Genomic DNA, 19,700 nt, shown 5'->3' with positions numbered 1-19,700 from the left:
TTGAATCGTATGTTAAGCTATGATATGAATCGAATTGCTGTTTAAATCAATGGTTAGATACCTACATGGTACACACCAGGCATTTGATGAGGGTTCTTTTAGCATGGCGTTCACCCTGGACAGTCGTTACCTGATTCCAGTGCACGTACTTGCAGTTGGTAGAGGCTTGGTGCGAAATGTTGAAGTGGTGCAGATCTTTTGGCTTTTTTTTTCACAGCTCTTCTGGGATTTATGAAAGATTTGGTGTCATAGAATTCCAACCGCGCACAAACTGCACTTATTAATTTCTCCTCCATGATCAATTTTCAAACAGTTGGCTCTTCACTACCAAACCGGAGTCCCTGATTGGCCAAAGTTCAACTGGTTTAACTATTAACACACCTTCAATGGCCACTTGTTTTGTGTGTAAAGCCCAAAAACTGACTTTAAAATTTTTCGCAATGATGCATGAAATACCAGAGTTTTGAACGCAGAAGCCTGAAACGCGCATATAAGAATATACATAGACTTTTCATTGGATGTGGTGGCTGGAACACACGTGTCATAGGTCTTGATTTATTTCATGCAAAATTCTTGTAAATTTTATATAGTAGAACAGAAAGAAGAACCAATGTTTTAACCGGTGTCACTTTGTCCCCCAGAGAGAAAATGACACAAAAAATGTTTCTGAGGAAAGACCCCCACCCCCCACCCATATGCATGGTTTTCAGTCAGACAACTCTTGCAGTAAGAAATATTTATTTGACATAATTAATTTTCCACATTCTTTAAGTTGGCATTCACATCTTTTTCGTTTGGCATAAGGCTCTGTTCAATTCCATGAGAAATTTCCATAAAACTTTCGGGTAACAAAACCCCCCTTTACGGAGCCCACAGGTGGAAGCCGGGAAGGAGGGAGGGGCGAAGAATGAGCGCTGAAGGTAAGAAAGAGAATGAACAACTGCGCACCTGGGCTTAAATAGGACGCTGAGCAGGTGAGTTAATTGACTGAACCGCCCTAGGGTAGTTACCTGTAAAACACTGCTGCGTGTGTCTGCCTGAAAAAAACGACAAGTTGTCATTTCTTACCTTTCCACAACATAATGATGCAGGATATCCTGCTTTCATGTGGGAGAAACCCATCTTCAGAAGAGTTATACTAAAGGGGTGTGAACTTCAGGACAGTTTTTCTGGGGTTATCTGAAACAGAATCCAATTTTCTCTATTTCCTTATATCCTGCCCAGCTTACAGGAACCTCCCCGCCCCCCACCCAGTGACTAATCACAGGAGTTGTTGTGTGTCTGCACTCTTGTGTGTATTAATGTTTGCTAAAAAGACACAGACGTTTATAGCTTTCATGTCTCAGATGCTTCTTATGCTAACTGAAGTTTTCACTAAAGGATGGAGTCAGGTTTTTCCCATACTCCTCCTCCCACATCTGCCTCCTCCAATCCTTTGAAGAGCTGTGAAACAGCTTTGAAGATGCAAACTGTTACATCAAATTAAGAAGTTTTTTATGCCTCTAGAAGAGATTTTCCCCTTTATTTTTTGACTGTGAAGACAACGTTTCATTGACCTAACAAGGACATTTAAAACAACAAGGGCATCTGTACCATGTGTGGGGCTCTCACCTCCCACCGCCTCTTAGAAGATCACTTCCTCTCCACCACAAGATGGTGGCTCTGGGTGATGCGTCAGGGCGACATTCTAGCACCAGCTCTCCGCCTCTCTGGAGAACCGTGGCTTTTTTCACCGGCCTCCGTGTGAAGTCAGGCGGCGATGCTGCGGGAGACGCCCAGTTTGAAGCCATTTGTCTCGCTTTGTGGACGGACGTAGCTTCACATCAACAAAATGTCAAGTGCATCACGGGCAATTACAGAAATTACATCTCACCGGCAGCCTGGCTCACTTTTCGAGCAATTATGGAAATAAAAAGAAAATGCCATGGTCCTGTGGAACGCTCTTTCACACTGTTTTCACAGAAAAGACGTGCAGTCACTTAACTAAAAACACAGTGGTCAGATTGGTCAGCTGGTTCCACCTCTGCTGTGTTGGAGGTGACCAGAAAAATTAGGAATCCAGCATTTTTTTGTTTTGTTTTTTGTAGAATGAATTTTCTTAAAAATGTAGGTATAGAGAAAACAAATAAAAATATTTAATGAAAGCAGGGTCTTGTGCCACAAAAATATGTTTTAGGACACATTCAATGGTTGGTCACACAACCAATCACACAATTTTGTGTGAAGTTCAACAGAGTATTAAGGCCATTATAAAATTAAATAACAATACATTTATAAAAAATAAAGTCATAACAATACTAATACTCTGTCATATTAGAAATTTTACACTTCCATAACTTCTTTAACTTTCTTTCGCAACCAAATATAAAGCAACAATGTGAGCACTGATTATTTCAGGGAATTTTTAAACTAACAATTTTTTTTGTTGCCTGTTTTTGAGTCTCTTTAATCGCCATGATCTGAGTGTAGGACTGTCACACAGGAAACCTGGGTTCAATTCCCAGTGCGTGCAATGAACTAAAACTAAATCAGTCTCACCTCATCCAACTCAAACTAAATCTTCGTGCTTCCGCCTATCTGGGTGTCCCTGTGCTTTGAAAATACAGGGTTGTGTCAGGAAGGGAATCCGGCATCAAAACTCTCTGCCAAACTGTTGATTAACGACCAAATTAATGGTCATTAATGAAAGGTCTAAAACGTTTTCCAGTTGCAAACAACAGCTGGACTTACCTGCAACTTTGAGCTCAGCACTGGCGTGGATGGATCCAAAGGCATTCTGAGCAATGCACTGATACATCCCGGAGTCTGACAGAGCAATCTTTGAAATTGTCAGTGTGTTGGCTTCAGTGTGGATCCTATCCTAAAGAAAACAAACCAGGGTTTTCACACATTTTGGGGTTTTCATTCATTCAGAAAATATTGTTTGGTGCTTTTTTCTTACATGTGTTGTAAGTGGTTGGCCGTTCTTTAACCATCTATAGGTGGGCCTGGGTTCACCAAAGGCTTTGCACTCCCACTGCAGGTTGGCATCGATGGCCATTTGAGCATCTTTTAGTGTTTGGCCCCAGTGTAGATGTTCCACATCTACAGTAGAGATGGGGTTAGAATTAATACATTTAGTTACAAAAGTACAAAGCACATGTATTATAAATTTGTTGCAACAACAAAACACTCTTGATCACTGGAAAATACGTATTTACCCGTAATCTTATTTGATACCTTAAGCTGGAGAGCTGATAATGTTGATTAAGGCCATGAAATATTTGACAAATCCTTCTGTCAATATGTTGAATATTGAATATTTTCATTTATCCGGGCGATGTTGTTTTGAAGTTGAGTCATGGCATCTGGGCCTAAAGTCTTTTTTCTTGAAGCGTTTTACCATCATCCAAGTGGCCTCATCAGTCTCGACTCATCCAAGTGGCAAAACATTTCAAGAAGAAAGACTTTGAGTTCAAATGCCGCCACTCAACCTGAAGACTTTCTGCCAATGCCAAAGAGATTGTTTTAATGTCACTATGCACACTTGTTTTCCCACTGGCACCTGACTACTGCACCTGTAAGATGGATCTCACTAGTTGGTAATAAGAAAGTGATGGACCTCCAATGGAGTACGTAAGTTGATGTTCTGCTAAACTACACTGGGGTAATATTTTGAGTAAGGACCAAAAAACACGTTAACTTCAGAGCTTTATTTCCAGTGTTGACATTCTTTGTGGTACCATAACTATTCAATTGTTTAGGTAATTGGCATAATTTTAATGGATTCTGAAGCTGAGAAAAGCATCTTTGCATTGAAATGCAAGACTTCACAATAGGGAGATGTTAACACAATCAATGTACACGTCACAATGTGTTTAGAATTACGCTGATTGCGTAGTAGATGGTCGCTGGCAACAGTGACAGTCTTAAAGGGTTAAGGACACACATTTATGTTTTCCGCATTTATATTATTAAGTAATTCCTGTGCTGCAGTTGCCTTAGATCAGGCATGTCCAAAGTCTGGACTGTGGGCCAAATGCGGTGTTCCAATCTCCACAGGCTACTGTCATTTAATCAGTAATCTGCGGCCCTCAAAACTTTCCAATCTGTGTACGTTTTTTCGATTCTGACTGGTTCAATTATGTTATGAGCCATTGTAAAACCTCTTGGAACAACCTGCAGCTACTTGATCTTTAGAGTCTTAAGGGCCAAACAGGAGGAACAGATTTATTTGTTTCTCAGATCAAAACCGCATTGTTTTTTTACTTCTGACTATGATAATCATCCATGTTTTTTTCCTGATCACACGATCTAAGTTTAGAAGTTTAGAGTGAGTATTTTATGTAACTTTTCATATGAAACCAGATTTAATGTTATCATAAGTTTTTTTGATCAGGATAAACCTTTATTTATTTCTGGTCTACAAAAACGAAATTCAATATTCATATTTTGTGTAAATATTGATTTAGTTGTATTTCTGTTCTATGGGAAGAAATGAAAAGTATCCCATTGCAACAAAATTTTCATCAAATAGTTTGACTGCATTTACTAGAGATTAAGGGTTCAAATATGAAGACCAATTGGAGGTTCCAGGTTTAGTAACAGTAGAGGAAAGAATAATTTCACACGCTCTAAAGATATTGTGTTTAGTTAGATGCCATGGAGAGAAAACCAGCAGACGATACCTTTGACCTTATGACAGGAAGTGTTTCTCGCTTAAAAACCCATAAGAACCTATGGTGACATCAGTGTAACAGAAAAAAAAATCAGAAATAGGTTCTGTGGTCCACTTGGTTTGTGGTAAAATACACATAATTTTATTTTCAAGAAAAAAAGGTTTGGGTTCTTATAGGTTATTTTTGAAGAAGTTTCTTGAATTTAGGGGGCAATAAACTGGATTAATTTCCTTCCAATGAATAACTTACCTTCAGCTGAACACAGAAACAAAATCTCAGAAGAACTTCTGTTTTTCCAAAGCATTTTTTAAGTTTCACAGATGTGAATTGCAACAAACACAAAATAGAGGTATGGATTCCCCTCCGTTTTATATAAATGTTTTAACAATAACTCTTACTTTGAAATATCAGGTGCCCCTTAGCAACATTTTTGCCCCTGTAGTTTTCAGCGACACACTCGTAGACTCCACCATCTTCTGGGCTGAAATAAGGGATTTCCAGAACGGAGTGGTTGATCTTAATTTTTGCGGCGAGTGAATTCCCATCAGCTCTTCTCCATGAGATGGAAGGAACGGGACTATAGAAGGAACACGCAGAGGGTTAGTTGGAGCCCCACCAGAGCCTCCTAACATCAACCTTTCTGACTTACTTTCCTAAAGCAAAACATTCCAACTTCACGGACATTCCTTTAGAGATGTGGAGGGTCTCAGGAAAACGAACCTCAATCTTGGGCTCATACTCCCCCATGATCACTGCGCATGAGAACAGGGTTTTAAGATACAATGTCCAGCAGTTAAATTAAAAATATGATACTGGAAAAACCCGTTACTCATCTCCCAGTGTGTGATTTCAGAGCATAACAGGAAGTGAAATTCCTTACCATCCCGTCGCACCACCAGGGGGGTCGGTGAGCTGAACTCGGAGGAATTGGTCATCATGTTTCTCACTGCACAAGTATAATTTCCAGCATCTTCAGCTTCAACTTTGGCAATGTAAAGATTTCCTGTCCTCTGAGAGATAAAGCGACGGGCGTCCTGCTGAAGGGGGCGGGGCTCTCTGTTGGACACCCACGAATATTGGATTTCTGCAGGAGAACATTTCTATGAGTTCTTTCAGATTTTATATTGATCTTTGTATGTTTGATTTTTATTCATGACCATCGTCACAGGCGAAACCAAACCTAAAACCACATTCAGTTGATGCAATAAGTCATAGAAGAAATAAAAAAGTAGAATAACAAAGTAAAGTCCCAATATTTTAGATTTTCCAAATACTTTCTGGGAGGGCGGGAGGGAGGGAGGGACGGACAGACCAACGGATGGATGGATGGATGGATGGATGGATGGATGGATGGATGGATAGATGGATGGATGGATGGATGGATGGATGGATGCATGGATGGATGGATGGATGGATGGATGGATGGATGGATGGATGGATGGATGGATGGATGGATGGATGGATGGATGGATGGATGGATGGATAGATGGATAGATAGATGAATGAGTGGATGATTGATGTATAGACAAATGGGTGGATAGAAAAAATGGATAGCTGGACAGACAGGTGGATGAATGGATAGGTAGACATATGAGTAGACAAATGATGGAGAGACAAACATGTTGAATGGATGAATAATGGATAAGATAAGATAACATATTCTTTATTGATCCCACGTTGGGGAAATTCACTTGCTACAGCAGTTCAGTGCAAAAAAAGAGAAAGAAAAAAAGAGGAGAAGAAAAACAGCAATGTGCAAAAGATTGGTGTTCAAAATGTGCAAAAATACAAAAATACAATTACAAAATGTGCAAAAAAAATACAAAAAGTAATAACTTATGTACGCTATTACGACATAACGTATGTTGTGCGTAATAATAAAATTAAATAAATAAAGTTAAAAAAAATAGACAGACGGATGGATGAATGGATGGATGGATGGATGGATGGATGGATGGATGGATGGATGGATGGATGGATGGATGGATGGACAAACAGATGGGTGGTTGGATGGATGACCAGCAAACAAATGTATGGATGGATGGATGGACAGACAGACTTAAAACATGGACAGACAGATAGTTAGATAGATGTATAGTTGACTGGATGGGAAGAACATCCCCATGGGTGGGAAGACAGACAGACAGACAGACAGACAGACAGACAGACAAACGGCCAAATATATGGACAGTATGATGGCTGAAAGGATGGACGAAGGCGCGGTCTGTTCTATATATTTCATGGTAAAAATAGAATGTAGACTTCCACTTTTATCATCAGATGGATTAATAAGGACAGACGTCGAGATGATGATAAAGAATGGGAGGAAGGTGTAAACGTCACAGTGAAACCCACACATGCAGGCTGGAGATATGGAGAGAACGGTGCAGGAAGAGCAGAATGAAGTCAGCCCTCCAGAAGCAGACAAACGGCTTACTGCGGCCATTCCTGCAGACACGACGGATGCTACAAAGTTCCACTCACTTTCTTGAGGGGACACTGAATTAAAACCATTAGAAGAGAAGCGAGGGCAAGAGCTGACGGACCTTTCATGATTAGAACCTATCAGAGAGCGGCACTGCTAAAGAGCTGTGGTCTCACAGCAAAGGACTCGCAGCCACATAATCCTGAGTCCTCTGACACAGCCAAACTCTCAGAGCTGCTCCTTTTGGCCACTTAGGTATCGATTGCCCAGAGAGGTTTCAGGCGATTGTTTCTTTGATTTCCTGAAGAACAGCATCAAAGCCTTTAGGAAGCTTTGAAATCATCCGAAATCCAATTTTGGGGCATTTTCAATTTTTGGGCACCTGAAGCTGGCATTGTGACACTGAGCTAATCCCATCAAGTGTGTGACTATGCTCTGTTTTTTGAGTGGAATCGAGATGGAAGCGTTTAAAGCAAGATGGAGGCAGGTTGGAGGGCAAATTGCTGGAGTGTGGAATCCCACTTGGCCGGAGGTTTTATCAGGAGACAGAGAGCATGGAAAGGAGGGAACCCTGGCGTGAAATTGTGCTGGTGGGCAGGAGTCGCCGCAGGACAGCGGACCACTTTGATGGAGCGCTAATCAGCTGCACACAGATTACACAGCGGTGCGCGGCATAAACGCTCCTGCTGCCACAACAGACTTACCCAGCAGAAGACCGGCCAGCAGAAACCCCCCCACCGGTGGAGAAGACAAAGCACCCCATACTTCAGAGAGCCCACTTTTGTTGTTTTTGCGGGTTTCTCACCTATTACTTTGCCCAAAAAAATCCTATTCCTCAAAAGATTACAAGTTTCATTATAGCTGAATAAATAACCCATCTGTACAGTCAAGTATGATCAAGTATTTGCTCCCTGAACTGAAAAACTACTCCTTTTCCACCCTCAGCAGCAACGTCTGAATTTCATTTAGAGGGTCAGTTTCTTGTTCTGCTGCTTTTCAGCTTCAAGCCTTACTTACTTGCACTCGTATGGGGGATGACCTGTATGGGGACAACGGGTTTCTATGTAGACAGGGGTCATGGAGGGTTGTAGAACACCTTGAGAAAGGAACCGCAAGGTTCGCCTTTTAACGAGACCTAGGAAGCACATTACACCAATCCTAAAATCTCTGCACTGGCTCCCTGTCAGCTCCAGGATTGATTTTAAGCCCTTAGGTCCTCAGGTGCAGGCCTGCTGAAGGTCCCTAGGGTCATGACAAAGAATCACGGCGAGGCCTCGTTCAGAAACTGGGGGCCTCTTCTGTAGAACGGCCTACCTGAGGATGTGAGGGCCTCATCTACTGTCGAGGTTTTTATAAAAGAAACTAAAGACACACCTGTTTAACTCAGTTTTTAATTACATCTCATATCATAACTTTTCGAAGCTTTATTTTTTTTTTTACTATTATGTTTTATGATATTTTATCACATATAGCTACCAGCTGGGTAGCTCGGTTTTGTAAGGTGAGAGACTATCATGCAGGAATCCAGGGTTCGATTCCCGGAGGGGAATGAGCAATGGTACTGGGGGCAATTACCATATCAATGGCATTAACATCACTCAGTGAGGGTCCTTAGGCAAGACCCTTAACGCTACCGCCTCCCGAGCGCGGCTTGTCTGCAGCTCACCGCTCCCCCAGGGGATGGGTCAAATGCGGAGATCAAATTTCGCACACCTAGGTGTGCGACAGAAAGGTACTTAAAAGAAAAAAATTTGTTAAATCTAGAATTTTTACTATATTTTATGATATTTTTTCACATACTTATTTGTTTATTGTAATTTTTTTTCTTTTCTTTTTTTACTCTTATATTTTATGATATTTTAACACATATTTATTTGTTTAATGTTCAGCCAAGTTAGACTGTTTACGAGTGTTTTCTCACCCTTAGCTGGGGTGTTTGTGTCTATGCTGACACCCCGGCCAACAGGAGGACAGGGAGGACGGCGCCTTCTGGGTTCTCTCTCCTAACCTTTTTCTTTAGTCATTTCTCTCTTACTTGTGTTTGTTTTTGTGTATTTTATTGTGCGGGGCTTATTTAATTACTTTAGTGCGTGAATAGGGATTGGTGTTTTCTGCATTCTTGTTTGTTTTTATGTACAGTTGTTTTGTTTGTTTTACATGAAAGGTGCTTTATAAATAAAATTAATTTGATTTGGAACTTAATGCGTACTGTAAGGTGGTGCTGTTGTACACTGCCTTTATGTTATACTCTACTCATTAGAGTATAATGACTGTGGCCAAATGCCACACGCACGATTGATAAGTGCCCATAGGATGCCTGTGGTATGCCTACACAAACTACACTTTTACTGTTTGATTTCTGAAATCATGCTACAAACAAGAAACGCAGACACATCGCGCGAACAGCCTCAACACACAGCTTGCACGTTATGCTGGTTTTGGGGGTTTAAACATTTTTTTTAATCGTACAAAATGTTTGCATGTCACCTACTTCACCTTTACGTTCCCCTCATGTGTTGTTTAAGTGCATGCTACGACCTGTTGCTCGCAGCATGCCCATCGAAGAATGTGCAGAAACGTTTTCACTCTGCAGGTCCACCGAGAGCTATAGGGTCTTGATATGTAGTGCAAAGTTTGGCCAGTTTTTCACCTGCAGACACCTATAGAGGCAATTGCGACTAAGCCATTAGCAAATGAACTCACAGCTATAGTTCTTGTTGAAGATTTTTTGGTAGATGCCGAGAAGTAGCATCACACCGTCACACCTCTGTGTTTGACTGTTGCTTAGAGGTTCTTTTCCTCTTCTGTCTACTCGGTCCACTGGATTTTTGTCCCAAATTTTTGAAGATATTCCAGATGTTTTTTTCTTTAATGTTAGATGAACTTTTGTTTTCTTTGGGGTCAGCAGTTTCCTTCCAAGCACTTACTCATGGATCGGAAAAAGTTTCTTTCTGACTATTGAATCCTGAACCACAACTTAGTGACCTCTTTTATGAAACTCCCCAAACTGCCGAAATGTCTTTTTATTTGTGTTAAATAAAACAAAACAGTATCTATTCTGGTCTGTTTCTAAGGCTCATAATTGCAGAACGAGACCTGACAGTGATCGAGCCCTGAGCCGGTCAGACATCTCAAGGTTAGCTGAAGGTTAAAGAGCATGCGGCTGTAAAGGACAGACGAAGCAGGGGTCTTTACATGCACCAACCCCCAACCCCCCAGCCAACAGGTCAGAAAAAGCAGGCAGAAAACAGCCTGTCAGAGTTCAAGAAGAACAGCGACAGCCGAATGATCAGGGTTGTAAAAGCAGAAGCCATTGTGGTGTTACAGGGAGATAATAGTCAGCAGTGAGGAACAATAAAACTGCTGAGATTGTCAAACCTCTGCAGGCAGAGCATAAGAGTTACAGCTTGAGCGCCGTACCTCCATGATGGGAAGGGGGGGCACAGAGCAGAACCACAGCTTGACCCTCCCTGACTGACACTGGGTTCCTCGGCTTCCTGCTGAAGCTCTGCAGAACTGTGGAAAAAGAAGAAAAAACATAAAAATAAACCAAACCACCTTTTATCCGGGTTAAAGAAAAGTGAACATTTTCGTTGGTGAGCGATGCACCAACTGGGAGTTTGGGGAGCTTTCACCTTTAATTAAGTGCTGCACAATAAGAAAATAGTAGGTAGGGTGGAGGTAGGTGGTGGGGGTGGGCACATCAATTCCTGGAAATACCATCGGGTCCCAAAAGAGCACAGCAAAATATCAGCCTTCATGAAATCAGAGCTGCAAAACATCAAGTCTTCAAGTCTTCCACTGCTGAGACTCCCGGTAAGAACGAGATGTTTTAAACTTAAAGCTGCCTGCAGGCGGTACCCGCCCCTGCCTTCCCCCTTTTGACCCGCCTTCACTGGTCAGAGCTGCATGTGAAAAATTCATTGTTTTTGCTCCATAGTAACAATGACCTTTTTTATCTCCTGGGTGCATCAAACTGGTCTATGTAGTTTTTGGAAGAATCCGCAAAAGTAAATTTTCTGATTTCCTCGGCAACCGAGGTTTTGTGTTAACCACACCCACTTGCCTAACATGTTAATATCCTCTGTCATATTGTTTTATTCAGCTTGAGCCAACAATGTCTGTGATACATTTTGCCAATATTCAGGTGAGAAACGTGTGAGAAACAGGGAAACGGCAGTTTTGCGAGCGTGAAAACGTGAACGCTGTTAAAAGTCTACAAGAATATTTTTTGTCAGCTTGCTAATGACGCTTGAGAAGTTAGGAGGTGATAGATCAAAATCCGTGGAAGAGTTAAAATTTGTAGAAGGTACTGAAGGTTATGTTTTGGAAAAAGTCAACATGGAAACCTCTACCCAAGGTCAAAGGTCAACAAAACTTTGGTTGTATTGTCGACTACAGACTTTGTTTTTGATTTTGTTAGTGGATTTTGACATTTTGGGAGTTTTTGAGAGATTTTGGTCCCATTCATATTTTTTTGGCAATAATGATATCACAGTGGGAGAATGTTGTGATTTCATTATTTTTGGGAGTGGGGGTATGCCCGAAATTAATTTTCACTGGATGCAAGGTGTGTGCGAATTTAGGTTAATTGTGATTATTCCGGGGTCACATTTTTGATGTAATGGACACTAAGAAAGACAGTAGAATTGGGAAAACAATGTAGGACTACTGGAGGACACAATTACAGGAAAGAAATGCACCCAAAAAATTATTTTAATTTTAAAGTAAGGATCTGATTTCATACGATGTTGGCCGTCTTCAATCTCATGGAGACGGGCTCATAACTATGAGGATGTGCATTTCACCTGAAAGCCAGATAAAACCTGCAGGATCTTCGATGTTATGAACGCATTTCCGTCCAGGAACAATGAAGAGAGGCGCAGAATTTCCTGCCAGTCAAGATAACACTTTATTAGATCTGGATTGAAGTGGGAGGAGGGGTAAGGGAAGAGGGGAATCATCAGCAAACCCCCACCTTTCACTCAAGACGAAAGAAAATAATGCTGACATTAGGAAATGTCAATGATATTAGAAATGTAGGGGGTGATGCTACTATTTGTTTTCCGGCGTTTAGTAAATGCCATTTCCATAAAGCTCTGTTGAGTACTCAGTGCTCAAAGCAGCAGCTGATTATTTTCCCTGTCTCAAAATAAAAGAGAAAAGGATTTAGTGAAACTACCTTCCAGAGGTTTTTCCACACAAACAAATCTTTGATTTTTTTCATTTCCTGTATATATTCTTCCATTTGTGAACCTAAACCACAGATTTTCTGTAAAACGTAGTGAAGCTTTAGTGGAATTCTAAGAAGGAAGATCTACCTTACTTACAGGTATGCTGGGTTGAGCCCATTGACTGTATATGAGAACTGGACAGAGTGACCCTTCACCAACTCACATTGCAAACAGTAAGTACCTGCTGGCTCCAAGAAGTCAAAATCCCATAGATTTATATTGAGAAAAAAATTATCAATGAATTGATCCCTCAAGTTTATAGTTTGTGGCCAAAATTTTGTATTTTGTGTGCACAATTTAGTATTTTTTGGACACAAATAAACCTTTTATTAACATATTGTGTTTCAGTTTTTTGTCTTAATTTTTTAAAGGTTATTAGCATCAGAGAATGTCACTGTGATCCTTTTAAACATCCAGCAGGGACACCATGACAAGAAATGACGGTTTGCACAATCCCAAGTGTAACACCTCATGCTTCTGATCTGACAGATCTGTCCTGGAGGTAAAAATAAAGACACAAAAGTGCTAATTCCCGAAACTCGAGTTAGGTCACATGTTAACCTTTCCCCTATTTCTGACAGGTTTCAATATTTTGTAAATACATTTTTGAGTCACTGTCTGAAAGCAAAAAGTTGCTAATGCTTTGTCTAAGCTTTGTCTAAGTTTGGTCTAGTTCAGTCAACTGACTGTTGCGTTTAACAATGTTAGTTTGTCAGACTTTAGATAAGTTTCCAGCCACTTGACAGCAGCGTAAATAAAAGATCTTGATATAAAATATGGAGCCCTCCATCAGCGTAGCAGAAGACTCAGTATGTTGGACTCACATGCAAACTGGACTCTTGCATTGCGGCTGACGATGGTCCCAAAAACGTTGGTTGCGATGCACTGATACACTCCTCCATGACTGATGAAATCAGGGTTGCTGATCAGCAGGTTCCCCTCTAGAAGTCTATAGTTAGAGTCAGAGTTTGTATCTAGGTCCTCTCCATTTACTTTCCACCTATGGGTTAAGAAAAGCACAGTAGCTCTTTTAAAATTGTTAACAATCTGAGTTGGTTGGCAAGATGACTCCCTGGTTTGAACTCAGCAATGATCCACCCCTATGACCTCATGGTTGATTAAAGCCCTTACCTGTAGTGAGGAGGAGGATTTCCTTTGGCTTTACAATTGATGATGACCAAGTTATCACCTGTGCTCATTGGGAAGATAATGTCACTGGGTTCCTGGGAGAAGACGGGACCATGGCGAGCATTTTCTGTAAAGTGAAAGCAGCAAACAAATTAGGAGAGGACATCCCCGGACTGACTGGATCCAGAACGCGCTCATGTGTAACCCACAAGCAGAGAAGGCCACGCTTGAGGATCACTATGAGAGCAGTCTAATAATAATCCAACAGCACAGTGTACATTGTTGGCAAGGTTAATTTATATTAAACATATAAGCATTAGACCTCAGAGAGCTCCCTCTGTTCTTATTCTGTTGGGACTATTTGTTATTTGTCTAACTAAGATGACAGTTTTCACTTTTTCATTCAAAATCATAACCTTACATGACACTTAGGTATGTAAATTATTGAGTTTGTCAAATAACTTTATTTCCCAACTCCGAAACACCAACTTTCTTTGCGCAAACCTATTATGTGAAAGTTTTATTGTGAGTTTTTAATCGCTTAGTCTCCAAAATACGTTGACCAAACAACAGAACTGTATAGTGAATGGAGATTTGGGGCCAATCTCCGGCCTTATCTAAGTTTTGTGAATCTGGGGTATAGGCGGAGAAAATGTCATACCATTAAGGTTATTTATAGGACTTGCCCTGGTAGCTTGGTGCTCAGCCATTGGTGAGTTGAGTGGTGTAAGCAGCATCATTGCAGGTGTGGTTTTCTCTAATGGTATGGCTAGCCAAGCACCACTTACCTCCATAGCACTTGCTCTACGATGCTTCCTGGCTCTCTACAGGCGCTGTCTGGATGTATGTACGTCTACAATCACCAAGGGTTGTTTTGGTGTGGTTTTTCTAGTATGGTAGGGCCTTAACGGCTTCATTTTTTTCCTTCTAACATCTATAGTTTAAGACATTTGATGTGAGTTTAGGGCCTCACTATAGTCTTTAAAGAAACAATTTTTTGCAGTAGGTACCCCTGTCAATTCAAATCATCTGCCTTACTCAGTACAGTCTGGGTATGAGTCCAATTAATTCAGCATTTTTGATGTGACTGCAATATTATGGTAAATAATGGTGTCAAATTCTCTCGTAGTACATTTTAAAAAAATCCTGGTGCTCCAGAAGCCTTGTTTAACAACATTATCCGCTGGTCGGTGTTGGGTTCGTGTCTGTGATCAAAATAATGCTCTGGTGTTGGCTGATTGAGAGGGAGGTGCACATTTAATATTACAACACAGACCCCCCCGTATTCATTTTCACAGACCATAACCGTTTACAAAAGACACATACCTTCCTGAACCCACCGCAGTATCCACCTAATCTTTATTCGCTGTCTCATTCCTTTGTGCTTCCCTGTTGGTTCCTACTGTTGACTTAGCTTTGAATGGTTGCCATAGCAACGGGTCCGCTGAGTGTAGAGCATCATTTTAATTTAAAAAGAAAAAAAATAATTTATATATATATGTATGTTTTGCCAGGCCAGCGGTATGTGCCAATTTTTTTGTGTTTCCTCAGGAGTTGACGGTTCATTATTGATTTCCAAATAAAACACAATTATGGAATTTCTCTTTTTTTCTGATAGCTCTGCACATTTAAATAACAGAGGCGGCATAATGACACAGAGCAAGTGACAGTGACGTTAAAAACAAATTAGTCAGCTCTCAGGAAACTGCATGTAAACTCTGCTTGCTGTTATAATTAACTGTCAACATTTTTGCTTTGAGTAGATTTTGCATTTAATAAGCTGTCTAATGCAGGCGGATGTTCCCCATTAAGATGAGAGAACAATTAACAAAAGATAACCTACTGGTTAAGCTGCACACAAGTCTTAAACCCATTCATATAATTAACTTTAGACTTCTTTGAAAGATTGTCTGTACATACAAAATTTATTTTGTTGGTAATTTCCACTTGTGACGTAAACAATAGACTTCAATTTTTTTTACTACTGAAAGCAGTTATAAAAAACATTCATATAACTTAACCTGTCTTAAGCTTCAATAATCCATTTTTCACTACTAGTTCTCATTCTGGTTCTCATTCCAATGGATTCTGAAGCTGAGAAAAGCAGCTTTGTGCCAAACATGTTGAATGATTGAGTAAACGATCAAAGACTTAGGGCAGTTCAAGGACCCTGTGTTGTTTTGCTGTCCCTGACAACAGTGCCAGTGCTAAAGGGTTAATCTGTCTCACCAAAGAGCTAGCTCCTATAAGCAGATATTTTTCTGTGATGAAGTGTAGACACGAGCAGAGGCATAGGGCTAGAAACAAAGTCATTCTGGCTATGAACTAGGGGTGTGCAAAAATATCGATATGGTGCTATATCGCGATATTTAGTCCTGCGATTGATTCTCGAGACGTCTTAATCAAGTATCGACCTTTTATTTATGTTTAAAGACCCTGTAAAACGTTATATTAACCATTCTTTGGTAAGACAATTCTACGGAGGGGCGATAGGGGGCGCTCGTTGCGAGATTGGATGTTGCGGGCGGACGAAGGAGAATACACATTCAAACAAAAATGGCGGAGGGGAAAAACAAGGAGAAGCGAGAGCAGCAATTAAAAGACGCTCCGGCAGCATTGAAACTGCATCACCCGGAGTTGTGTGAGAAAGCCGTGGCTGCTGCTGGCCTGAAGCAAACACAGCCCGGCGTGGATACCTTTATCCAGGAGAAGCTACCGCCTACTTCTGCGAGAGCAGATAACAAACGGAAAACGGTCTCCGTCCCTGCAGCGAGGTGGAGAAGGAGGTTCATTCTTTACTTCATGTCATCTTGTTATAGATATTAAACAGTTGTTTCATGATGTGAACTGTTGATTTGAAAACTGAACAGAACTTGGAATCAGTTGATCCAGTTCATAGGAGGTGGGGATAACTTGAGAAGCCGGATGGAAGGTTTGAAGAACAACGTTTGGTAGCTCTTGAGTATACCCTCATTTTACAGAAGAATACGTTTATGGAGGGGTGTACAAATGAGATCTCTATGGACCTTCAAAGTAAAACTTTTTAGAGTGTTCTTATGTGTACCATAACAGTAAAAGTAAGCAACTGAAAACTGCAGTGAAAATGTTGGAAAAGTAATTCCTTGCTTGACTAAAAACACTAAAAAAAAAAAAAAACTTTTCAAAACAAATACGAAACACATGCTTTGGTCAGGTGGATACCGTGGTAAAGTCAGGGGAGGTAGCAATCCGATGGCAAAATGAGTTAAAACTAATTTGATCAAATTAAAAAAAATCTGTCAAATGATGTGCTTTGGATTTTGATTGAAACCCGAGCCTAGGTGCAGATGTTACATGGGCTCCCCAGAACAAAGCCGGCTTATGACTGGAGCATACCATTGCTGTAGCGACCCATGTCTCCAATATAATGTGTGCACAATACAGAAATAATAGTTTTTCATTATGATAACTTTTACAACCTATTTGATACGAGTACGACTTCTCTGATCATGGAAAAAAACGATAGAAGAGACCACTGTGCTGCACTTTTGGGGAGTGAGGCAATAAGGTGCTTCAGATCATTTAACATCAAAGATGTTCCCAGCGACACCTGAATAATACACACTCTTTGACATACTGTAACTCTTCGACCATTCATGTGAGTCAGCTGATTTTAACGTGGGGGTGAGTACCAGTGCCAATTAGGTACAGGCATCGGTGCATCCAGTACTACCGGTACTACCGGTACCGTATACTTTGTTAACTGTGGCACTTAATTTCGGTTGGATTGGATACATTGTGTTGGGTTGGATACATGTGGCCTGGCCGGTCAGACGGCGGTCGCATTTGAAAAGATCAGATACGTATCGGATTCAGGACCACATATCCTAGTGGCCTGGGTCGCTTTTGAAAAGATCGGATCTGTGTCGTTCAGACTGTCATGAAAAGACCAGATACAAGTCGCATAGGAGCAAAAAAATCTGAATTACAGCCAGCAGTGTGAACAAAACCTAAATATGACTTTCATTGAATGTTGATTGTTTTTTCTTGCTTTTCTAAGCACAACTTAAAAAAAATGGATTAAATTGATTAAAGCCCCAGTTTAAGCTTTTCATAACAACTAAAAATGCCATAGAGGGTCAAAATGGAAATGTATTTGAATTGCATTTTACTTCATATTCAACTTGACAAGAAATAGTTATAAAAACAAGATTAGATATGCTCTGCTGTCCCTTTGGCTTTTTCTGCTGCTGTGTGTTGTGTGTTTACATGTGTGCACACCAGTACAGAACATCTGCTAAAAGACCTGAGGATGGCAGTTCATAGCTGCGGTTAGCAGGAATTAGAAGTCTGAGACGAGAAGGAAATTTAGAGAATTACCACAGAGATTCCTGAAAAACAGGGTTTTGTGCTTAAATTACCATTTGCAATAAAATCCATAAAACCAAACAGATAATGTATTAAAATAACTTCAACAGAAATATTAACTACTTGATTCAGGTTTAATGGAGTTTTGATAGAATTTAGCCTTGTTTAACATATTTCCACAGCCAGCAGGATGACTTTGTCAAAACATTTGCATGACAACTTTGATCATCACAACAGATCATGTGACGAAAGCAGATCCTGCAAAGCTGTTCTTGCTTGTATGCACGACGTGGGCTCTGTCAGGCTTGTCCATCTGGTCTGCTCCAGATAAACTATTAATGCTCTAAAGTAATTAACTGATGGTGAATAGGGATGGGTACTGTTTGGATTCTATCCGGTGCTGAACTGGTACTTTTGAAATTGTTCCGGTAAATGGCGTTTGCTATGTTTCCTTCCTTCTGACAGTCTGCACTGCAACGCTGCATCTCTTTTTTCACAGATGCTGAAGTATTCATATATTTCACTGTTCGTTGCCACAATGTCAGTCTTTTGAGTGTTGTACACGTCACTTTTATCCATGAAGTTGCAGGACTAGAAACTTTTGCTGTAAAGTACAGAAAAATGTTTGCTTCCATCGCCATCTGAGCTCTTCCCACCCTCACGGCCCCACTCATTCTAATGTTTGGCTAGAATTGTAAATCAGACCTGAATTGAATGCAAGGGATTGATATGTTGGAAACAAAGCACCAAAAGGAAGTACTGATGATACCATATACATCTGTACCACTGGTACCGTCTTGGCACAAAGTTTTGGTACACAATATTCATTTGGGGAAAATCTTCAGGGTGCCATTTCGCCAGAGGTAGCATGGAGAGTCAAAAAACAAACTGACAAAACCATAACTAAATGCAAACCCTTTGTCACATGCACCCTTAGAGGGGTTGACTCGTACGGGTACTGCAGGTTTTAGGGTTGTCTGAGCCCATAAAGGGTCATAGGCAGGTGTGGCCACTTTTCAAAGAGTGCACAGGTGTGGCTTGTGCAGCCTCCTTAAGGGTTGTCATGAAAATTTAATTCTGCGATTGTCACGTGTGTGGCAAGTGTATTGTGAAGTATTCATAAGGATAATGTAAGTTGCACACATCCGGCATGAATGTAGTTTTACTAGAGGTGTCAAATTATCTTGTAAATCGCAATTAATTATTTACAGACAAACTACTGCATTTTTTATTTTATTCATTACATTTTTTTCTCTAAAACTAAATAAGCTTATCAGATGTTGTTTTTTAGACAGTTTACATGGTTTAGCGTATGCAGGTAGTCTCTCACTAAAAAGTATTCAGTACTAAAATGGGGCGGGGGTTAGTCAGGGTCATGGCCTCAGGGATTAAGAGAATCGATATTTATTTTATCTTGAAAGGACTTAAACCTGTCTTTCACCACTCATCGCCACGCCGTCCGTCTTTTATGGACCATTCTATACGTTACTCTTATTCATCAGGTCACTCACATTTAATCTTTTCATGTGAAGTGCATGTATATGTTCAAAAAGCTGCACTGAACTAGGCAAAGAAATCCACGTTTTTTACATAGTACTGATCGTATAGCCCGGCACCAGTACCAACTTGGCACGAAGTTTTGGTACCGATCCCTAATGGTGAACCAATTCCTTCCATAAAATCCCACATTTCTTTACACTTTTTCCTCCTCACTGGCCTAACTGTCCTGAATGAAGCTAAATCCTTCTCCCCAACGTAAGTCTGGGACCTCTTCTATGTATGGTTTGCTAACCTTGAGTAGGACAATGAGCGTTCCCCAACCACATCATCATTGTCATCCTAATGGGAGTGGGAGTCTTTGCCGCAGGTGGGGGCTTCGCTTCAGCAGCCTCTGAGGGAGGTGCTTCA

General features: G+C 40.7%; 1 protein-coding gene across 2 annotated transcripts in view; it reads right to left on the bottom strand.

Moving 5' to 3' along the window:
• The window catches only part of LOC101166787 (contactin-4-like), a 163,463-nt gene that overhangs the window by 42,400 nt on the left and 101,363 nt on the right, over positions 1-19,700 (bottom strand). For both annotated transcript variants that reach the window (XR_002290266.1, XM_020703384.1), the window contains exons 4-12: positions 13,449-13,572; positions 13,142-13,317; positions 10,504-10,599; positions 5,539-5,742; positions 5,308-5,410; positions 5,057-5,235; positions 2,942-3,084; positions 2,731-2,860; positions 1,612-1,762 (exon numbers count right to left, since the gene is read on the bottom strand). Coding sequence is in view for 1 of the 2 variants with exons in the window: in XM_020703384.1 (XP_020559043.1) it covers positions 1,612-1,762; positions 2,731-2,860; positions 2,942-3,084; positions 5,057-5,235; positions 5,308-5,410; positions 5,539-5,742; positions 10,504-10,599; positions 13,142-13,317; positions 13,449-13,572 (1,306 nt within the window). In the remaining variant the exon portion in view is untranslated. The remainder of the gene's footprint in view (positions 1-1,611; positions 1,763-2,730; positions 2,861-2,941; positions 3,085-5,056; positions 5,236-5,307; positions 5,411-5,538; positions 5,743-10,503; positions 10,600-13,141; positions 13,318-13,448; positions 13,573-19,700) is intronic.

Source organism: Oryzias latipes, chromosome 5, assembly GCF_002234675.1.
Source record: "Oryzias latipes chromosome 5, ASM223467v1".
Classification (NCBI taxonomy): domain Eukaryota; kingdom Metazoa; phylum Chordata; class Actinopteri; order Beloniformes; family Adrianichthyidae; genus Oryzias; species Oryzias latipes.
The sequence above is the reverse complement of the archived record's forward strand: the minus strand, read 5'-3'. Positions and strand labels throughout refer to the sequence as shown.